Source organism: Cibotium barometz, chromosome 15, assembly GCF_041138505.1.
Source record: "Cibotium barometz isolate CiBa-2024 chromosome 15, ASM4113850v1, whole genome shotgun sequence".
NCBI classification, from domain to species: Eukaryota; Viridiplantae; Streptophyta; class Polypodiopsida; order Cyatheales; family Cibotiaceae; genus Cibotium; species Cibotium barometz.
The window spans coordinates 31,257,258-31,266,375 of NC_141060.1; the positions used below are offsets into that span (position 1 = coordinate 31,257,258).

The window sequence follows — 9,118 nt, forward strand, 5'->3', positions numbered from 1 at the left end:
TATAATATTAGAAGATATGTATGTGTGTGTGTGTGTGTGTGTGTGTGAGGAGGACGGGGGAGGGGTGAGCAATTTGCTTTCTAATGTATTATGTATATATATATATATATATATATATAAGAAACTCATTTAATGAGTAAATGGTTTGATGGTGATAACTAATTGTGAGCCGCTTCAATCATCTAGGTGTGTGTGAAAAGAACTCCCAAACACTTGTCTTCTCTTCTCCTTTCTCCTTTTCAAAAATTCTCCCTCTACTTTCTCCACTTGAAAGGGTAGGCACTCTTCCTTAATCTTGTATAGATATAGATATGAGTTCTACCTGGTAGTGTGTCATTGGAGGACTCCACCTTTGCTTTGAGGGCGAGGTGCCAAGCGAGTTGGACGTCGAGGGAGTCTTGGGTGTATGGGCGAATGCCCTGGCTGTTAAGGTAAGAGGCGTTAAGCGCAGTGGCACCGGAGACGGCGTAGTTAACACCCATGGTAAAGTTTGCTGTGGTATTGAGAGAGGGATTCAAGAATGATAGCCCCAAGTGTGTGGCTACACATTAACAAGCAAGTGGAAACACATTAGTATAACCTAAATATATGCTATTTTACGAGAAATAACAAGCAAGTCGCATGGCTGGGGGAAATGAGAACGAACCCAAGTAGTCGACGAGCAGGCGCCCGTCGCAGAAGCGGTTGAAGGGTTTCCCGGGGAAGGTCTCACCGTTAGGCTTCTCCGTCATGCCCAAGAAGTCGCCCGTGAAGGGACCGTTCCCAGTGTCAGACATGGAGTCGCCAAACATGAACAATGCAGGGTAGCTACTACAACTAGGGCTTGCAATTATATTAAGAATCTGCATGCCCACGACAAAGATATTGGCGAGAAAATTAAGCATGCCTACTTGCATCTTTTGCCTTTGGTTTTAGATGAAGAGCCAGGAGAGTGCTCCGTCGTTCGTCCGTTTTTGTGGAGGCTGTAAGAGCTAGTGACTACTGTCTCCGTCATGATCACAATAGCTCCCACGCTATTGTGCAGCTCGTACGACTATTAACGATGGAGCTCCACGCTATTGTGCAGAGCTCTTACGACTATTAACGATGGAGCTCCACGCTATTGTGCAGCTCGTACGACGTAGACTATTACCGATGGAGCTCCTCGAAGACTTCGTGTGCTTGGCATACATATGCATGTGGAGAGATACGTGTCTTCTTTTATATATACTAAGAAGCGGCGTGGCCAATCTCCGACGGGAAGTAGCCATCTAGTTGACTTTAACTGGGTAGGACTTGTAAATCAAGGCACCACGCTTGGCACATATATCCATGAACAGAGCACCAAACTTGGCATATATATACACGTGGAGAGAGAGAGAGAGAGAGTTGGCATACTTCATTGTTTGTGTGTGTGTGTGTGTGTGTGAGAGAGAGAGAGAGAGAGAGAGAGAGAGAGAGAATGATAACTGCTAATTTTGATTTTTAGACGTGCATTGTGTGAGTGAGAGACTTATAAAGCGAGATAAAGAGAGAGAGAAAGAGAGAGAGAGAGAGAGAGAGAGAGAGAGAGAGATGTGGTGTAACTCCATCAAAGAGGCATACATGCATGCACAATACACATGTAAACGCTTGTATCGATCTATCTTCAATGGCTTAAGCATGGATATGACAACAAAGAAGTCTCTCTCTCTCTCTCTCTCTCTCTCTCTCTCTCTCACACACACACACACACACACACACACATGCATGCATGCATGCATTTAGAGATAATTTGCCCAATGCTTCAAAGACCCAACTTGTAGGGTAATTTTCTTGGATGAACAATGGTGAATTGCTTGAAGAAGTGTATATGGAGCGGCCTCAAGGCTATGTTCATCCTGATTTTCCGACATATGTGTGTAAGCTAAAAAAAGCTTTATGGCTGAGAAGGCCAATACCCGCCTCCTTTCAGAATCTTGTATTGCTGCATATACTCATGAGAGCCTTCTCTCTCTCTCTCTCTCTCTCTCTCTCTCTCTCTCTCTCTCTCTCTCTCTCTCTCTCTCCCCAATAATTTTTTTATTTTTTGTTATTAAACAAATTAAAAATTAAAAAAAAAGTCTGTCACTCTCTCCCAACTAACTATTCTATTTTTTAATTATTAAACAAACCTTAAAATTTTTTAAAAAGCTCTTTCTCTCCACCCACTAACATTTCAATTGTGTAATTATTAAACAAACTAAAAAATTAAAAATATAATATAGACAGAGAAGGCGTAGAGTAGACTGACTGCAGAGTAAAGCATTCGTAATATTACCCAAGCTTCACGGTTAGGATCGGTGAGAAGCATCGCTGAGGTCCTCTTCTTGAGGGCAGGCGAGCCCTCGATGTGGGCGTCTACGCGGCAGCGCAGGAAGCTTGGGCGAAGGGACCAATGGCGGGCTGGAGGAGGGAGCTAGGCCCTTGCTTGAGGAGACCAGTGCTCACCATAGTAGAAGCTGGGAGGATGCCCGTCCCTGTCGCGGCTATGATGGTCGCCATCCAACTTATTTGTCTTACCTCCCACGTCTTGGTGAGTCTCCTTGCATTGAGAAACAACCCATATTAAGGAAGAGTAATACACACCGACATTAAAAGAAAATAATGAAAAGGCAAAATGGAGATCAACAGAAACAGAACGAAACACCCTAAGAATGCATTTAACTTTTGCAGAAATACATGAAACAGCTTCGAAAAGACCATGAAAATGAAACAAAGCACGAAAAAGCTTCATGTCCATAGTGATGGACGTTAAAAAATGAGAGCCTACCTACCTGTGTAACCTTCCATGCAGACCCTGGAGGGGAATAAAATTAAAAAATTAAAAATATAGAGGTTACAAAATGAAGATTTTGTCAAAAGAGGAAAAAAATCAAAGCTAGTTTTGAATGCACAAGTGGCTTATGACGACATTATTGAATTTCAGTACATTTTCCTTTCTCTTCGTGGCAAACATGCACACACTTTTTCTTCAGATGGAGAGGCTATTGGGAACACTGCGAAAGGTAAGGCCCTCACCAAAGGAAGGAGCAAGGAGGGGCCAACACAATGGTGAAGGGTGGCACGACCGATGTTACTGGCAAGCATACGAACACTAAAGGAAATACCTTTAAAAAAATTTGGGCCCTCTAAATTTAAAGGACAAACCTTAAAAATAAATATTATATTTTTGGACCCTCTAAATTTAGAGGATGCAAATTATATGGTTGATCAATGTGGAAATTGTATATATCCAGTGTTAATGCTCCATAATCGAAAGCTTATTTTTATGGAGATAATAATAGTTTGCACTTTTGTGACATTCAGCTTTAGCTAAGGTTTTGATAAAAGTAGACAAAAATTAAGGTTTTTTATGTAATTTTTCTTTCATCTGATGCTTCCCTTTTTATGACAGTGAAGTTCCGTGTTTTTTCCCTACCCAGTCACTTCACCTCACCTTCCTCGTGTGCACTCAAGTGACATGCACAAATTGAGCACCATCCATCTCCCTGCATTTCATTAGATGTTTTGCACCCCTACAGTGACCCATTTTTGCCCACCTGTAGACTCATAATTGCAGAAGAAGAAGAGATCAGTTTCCAGCCCGTCCTTTCATCTACAGGTACACCCCCCCAACCTTCAACTCACCCAACCCATCCTCTAGACAGGAGAGGTCACTCTCTCTATCCACTTCCCAATACCCGCCTCTCTCTCTCTACACACTGCAGTTGCGGCCCAACCTCTCTCTCTCTCTCTCTCTCTCTCTCTCTCTCTCTCTCTCTCTCTCTCTCTCTCTCTCTCTCTCTGCACTTCCCAACACCCGCCTCTTTCTCTCTGCACATTGCAACTACAGCCCATCACACCTATCTCTCTCTCTCTCTCTCTCTCTCTCTCTGCACTTCCCAACACCCGCCTCTTTCTCTCTGCACATTGCAACTGCAGCCCATCACACCTCACTCTCTCTCTCTCTCTATGTCTTTGCACTTGCCTCTCTCTTGTTGCTACACCCACCCCTCTCTCTCTCTCTCTACACGCCAGCTTCCAGCACTCATTCTCTCCACCACCCCACCCCATTCGCTTTCGCATAGCATCCAGCCTCCTCGCCATCGCCTGGGAGGCAACTGCAGCTCAACACCTCTCTCTCTCTCTCTCTCCCCCCAACGCCAACTTAGGAACACCTCTCTTTCTCCACACTCTAACATAAACCCCCCCCCCCTCTCTCTCTCTCTCTCTCTCTCTCTCTCTCTCTCTCTCTTTGCACACACTACAGCACCACTCTCTCTCTCTACACTCCAAAAACTCTCTCTCTCTCTCACTCTCTACATGCCAGCTTCGAGCACTCATTCTCTCCACCACCCCACCCCATTCACTTTCGCATAGCATCCAGCCTCCTTGCCATCTCCTAGGAGGCAACTGCAGCCCAACACCTCTCTCTCTCTCTCTCTCTCTCTCTCTCTCTCTCTCTCTCTCTCTCTCTCTCTCTCTCTCTCCAACGCCAACTCGGGAACCCCTCTCTTTCTCCACACTCTGTCATAAACCCCCCCTCTCTCTCTCTATGCACACACCACAGCACCACTCTCTCTCTCTCTACACTTCAAAACCAACCCCCCTCTCTCTGTACACTCTAATGCCAACCCTATCTCCCCCTCTTTTTTCTGCAATTTGCAAGGGGGAGAGATGACGGAGGGATAGAGAGAGAGAGAGAGAGAAGTTACCTCCTCATCCTCCTCGTACTTGTCCACGTATGCGAGCTTGTCTCTCATGCTCGACTGCAATGGTGTCACGAACTGGTTGCCCTTCACCTCCTTAATGATCACTATTTTAAACAACTTCTCCACAGGAGCTGTAGACGATTACTTCAGCGTTACTACAATCTGGGGGTTGCAAACTAGCTAGAGAATCAATTACCTTTGTAGAAACTGGGGAAGAAGCCATTGTCTTTTGCCAAAAGATTGCCCCGCACCTCTCCTTTCCCATGGGTGAACGTGTGGGGTTGGTGGCCCAACTTGCAAAGTAATTGCCATTTCAAGAGAATTATGTTAGCTACAATAATATGGCTCTCTCTCTCTCTCTCTCTCTCTCTCTCTCTCTCTCTCTCTCTCTCTCTCTCTCTCTCTCTCTCTCTCTCTCTCTCTCAATAATATGGCTCTCTCTCTCTCTCAATAATATGGCTCTCTCTCTCTCTCTCTCTCTCTCTCTCTCTCTCTCTCTCTCTCTCTCTCTCTCTCTCTCTCTCTCAAAAATGAGCTGGCATGTGGTTAGAGTTTGAAATTTGAAATAAAGCTGCCACTTAATTGACACTGTCAGAGCCTAGAAGCTACCACTTAACTAACATTGTCCAGAGCCTAGAATACCTAGAAATATAAACAGGCCTAAAAAAGTTACCACGTGGAGGATTATGGGGAACATCTTGGATGAGGATGTTAATGTTGAAATTTGAGCAAAATGATGAGCTATGGTGGATCAAACACTAGAATCAACATAATTAACAAAGTGATTAAGAAATGATTAAGATGTAATTAGTGAATAATTAGCAAATAGATTAATGTAGGCATGGATACTCAAAAACCAGCAAATTCTCATTAGGGCTATCCCTCAATTTATAGAGTTTACATCAAGCATCAAATCCCATTGATTTCTCCATGATTCACTCCCAGAATATCTCCACCTTTTGCCTGATTCTCTCCACCTCTTCTCTTTTCCCTGAATATCTCCCAGAATAACTCCACACTCCTAAATTCTCTCATGCTACCCTTTATTCTCTCCCAGTAGATTCTTCTCACCTTTTCACAGGTTCTTTCACAATTACATCTTCTCTTTTACAGCCTCTATCCAAGAGCTTGTTCCCACACACACCCTATTCACTTGTATATTTCAACACCTCCCCTCAAGTGAATACTCCTAGAACACCTAGACCCTATACCAAGTTTGCCTCCCTTTACTTGATAGTCCGCGACCAGTGTCTACTCCTCCCCTCAAGTTATCTCAGCACACCTGGACCCTGTATCAAGTTTCTTTCTTACTTGACAGTCCGCGACCAGTGCCTCAAGTCCCTAAACTCCATAGTCCTTGACACTCTCTCTCTCAATGTGTCCAAGGCTACTATAAGTGCCCGCGACCTTGACTAAAGTGCTCACACATACATCTACCACGTGGCCTACATCATCGATGGCTCAGAGGTGGTTTTACTTTATTGGGGCAGGTTACATTGGGTTGTGGGGTCTCTCTCTCTCTCTCTCTCTCTCTCTCTCTCTCTCTCTCTCTCTCTCTCTCTCTCTCTCTCTGAGATTTTCACATGGCTCCTCACTCTTTGGAGCCTCACATCTTCTCTTGTCTTCAGTCTTCTTGTCGTGGCAGCTTCTCTCCACGCGTCCGTCTCTTCTTTCAGTCTTCTTGGGGTAGCTTCTCTTCTCGTGGTGGCAGCTTCTCTTCTCGTGTCCATGTCTTCCTTCAAATCTTCTTCTCGGTGTGGATCCTCTTCTTGGGAAGAGATATTCTTCTTCTTTCATGGCTGGGGCCATGAGGTCGTCCGTCAGGTCTTTTTGCTCCATGTGAGCAACATGTTTCAATGTTTTGCTGACAGTTCCTTTGGGCTTTTTATGTTTATCTTTTCTCATTATGAAATGCAAACCCAAATTTATGTGGGAAACCTTACCTCTTGCCTTATTCCGGACAAGGGCAGTGTCTGTTCCCATTTTTACACTGATGCAATGTGCCCAATACATAATGCGTATAGCATCCATTCTCATGCACATTCCAAATGCAACTCTGGCTGTGAATAATCTTGAATTTGAGTGAGATTTACCGGCATTAACCAAGGGTTAAATGCAAAATGATGATTTTCACAAATTTTATCAGCACAATTTTACCAGAAATTACATTAAATCAAGGGTAACCAATTTGTACGGGATGGTTGGAGTATCAAACCAACTCCGATTTGCAATCTGAAGTTATAGGGATCTGTATCAGATACCTAACGGTTAATTTGAACCCTCAATTGCACCAAAGTACAGTGATTAGCACTGATTAGTAAATTAATGCTCTGTTTTGTGTGCAAAAAACAGAGTATGCGGGGAGCCCAGATCTGGTGCCTTCCACTTGAAATGAGCTTAAATGCTTTCAAAGGCATTAATAGCAATGAGTCTAGTAGAGGATTAAGCCAAGAAACACAAGATTTGACCAAATAATGAAAGCTTAATCTCTGTTTTACCAGTCACCTGCAGATTTGATGAAGAGCTTGGATCTCACTGTAGACTTGATGAAATTGATTTCTATCTTCACCAGCTTGTAGAGCATGCTTGATTACCCCTTGGGCTAGGAGGAATTGAAGCAATTTGATTTGAGCAAGTAGCAATGGCAAAAATCCCTCAGAAAAACGGCGCCCTTCATTCTGCGAAAATCTGCATTTCTGCGCTGAATTGGCCCACAAGAATTGAGTTGAGTGTAGCCCTATGAGTCTACTATAAGTGCCTAAAAGGGCTTAGCCTAATGTTATGTGTGCAAAGAGAATGGAGTCCTCCACTGACTGGGGGTGAGGGGGAAGATGAAAAACTCACTAAAAATTGATTTTTTTGCTAATTACCTACTAATCCTAATTAATTCACTAATGGGCTCATAAATCTGATTGATTCTAGGCATGGCTCTGATACCATGTTGAAATTTGAGCAAAATGATGAGCTATGGTGGATCAAACACTAGAATTAACATAATTAACAAAGTGATTAAGAAATGATTAAGACGTAATTAGTGAATAATTAGCAAATAGATTAATGTAGGCATGGATACTCAAAAACCAGCAAATTCTCATTAGGGCTATCCCTCAATTTATAGAGTTTACATCAAGCATCAAATCCCATTGATTTCTCCATGATTCACTCCCAGAATATCTCCACCTTTTGCCTGATTCTCTCCACCTCTTCTCTTTTCCCTGAATATCTCCCAGAATAACTCCACACTCCTAAATTCTCTCATGCTACCCTTTATTCTCTCCCAGTAGATTCTTCTCACCTTTTCATTGGTTCTTTCACAATTACATCTTCTCTTTTACAGCCTCTATCCAAGAGCTTGTTCCCACACACACCCTATTCACTTGTATATTTCAACAGTTAATCCTATACATGACACCAAATCACTTGCTCTAAAATGCGTTAAGTTCTTGGGATCAACCCTGAGTCTGAAAGAGGACTACTCCTTGAGGAGATTACAAGCTGAAAATAGGTTGCTTGGCCTTCTTAGCCAAAAGGTGCATTATGATAAAGCCAAGTGGTTAGAAAGAGATATTAAGATGGATGAGGAGTGCTGGTGTGCTCTACTAAAGTTGGGAAGGGAGAAAGCTCCTGGTTGGGATGGTCACTCAACTGAGTTCTTCATAGCTTTTTGGCCCTCATTAAAAGAGGTGGTGGCTCACATCTACAAGAAAGCTTTTAAATTGGGTCTTTGGGACAAGGTTTTTAAAGAAGGACTTGTGAAACTCATCCCTAAACAGACTGCTTGTAGTAGGTTTGGGAATTGAAGGCCTATTACTTTATTGATTGTGATGTATAAAATTTTAGCTAAGGTGATTGCCCTCATAATTACTCCTGTGTTGCAAGAGGTTATCTCCAAAAAATAACATGGCTTTTGTGCGCTTTTGCCGCACAGGTCGTAGCTGGGGACTTGCCAGACACCGTATGCGAGCCACGAATGGCTACAAGCATACAACCAGGGAAGGAAGCTCAAACAGAATGCCAAAGGGTGTGTCACTCACCGCTTAACTGCTGCCTTGAAGGATTCCCGCGTCGCAGCCGTGAAGGAGGAGCCGCCGTCGCCGCTCTACCGCCTCTCCGCCGTCTCGCCGTGCCGCTACACAGTGCGCTCGATCGCTCTCTCACTCTCTCTCTCTCTCTCTCTCTCACACACGCAGGAGAAGGAAAACAAGGAGATAAGGCAAGAGCACTCTTCTATTCACAACACATGAGAATGAGGATTTTAGGGTTACATTTGACTCATATAGGTGACTTGGCCGTTCACACTTGGGCGCCCATACATGGCCGGCCGACCCTAACCCTTATCCTACTGATATCCAAGGTGCGCCTCTCATCGGCGATCACCCAATCCCTTCATCCTTGACATATGGTGCCGACAAGCGCGGCCCATGACT

At 43.8% G+C, this 9,118-nt stretch overlaps 1 protein-coding gene across 1 annotated transcript in view; it reads right to left on the minus strand.

Moving 5' to 3' along the window:
- The window catches only part of LOC147631170 (GDSL esterase/lipase At1g28600-like), a 6,774-nt gene extending 5,805 nt beyond the window's left edge, over window positions 1-969 (minus strand). Inside the window, exons 1-2 of the mRNA XM_086809497.1 lie at window positions 647-969; window positions 323-541 (exon numbers count right to left, since the gene is read on the minus strand). Of these exons, the coding sequence (XP_086665623.1) occupies window positions 323-541; window positions 647-896 (469 nt within the window). The 5' untranslated portion in view covers window positions 897-969. The remainder of the gene's footprint in view (window positions 1-322; window positions 542-646) is intronic.
- Window positions 970-9,118: the final 8,149 nt, after the last annotated feature.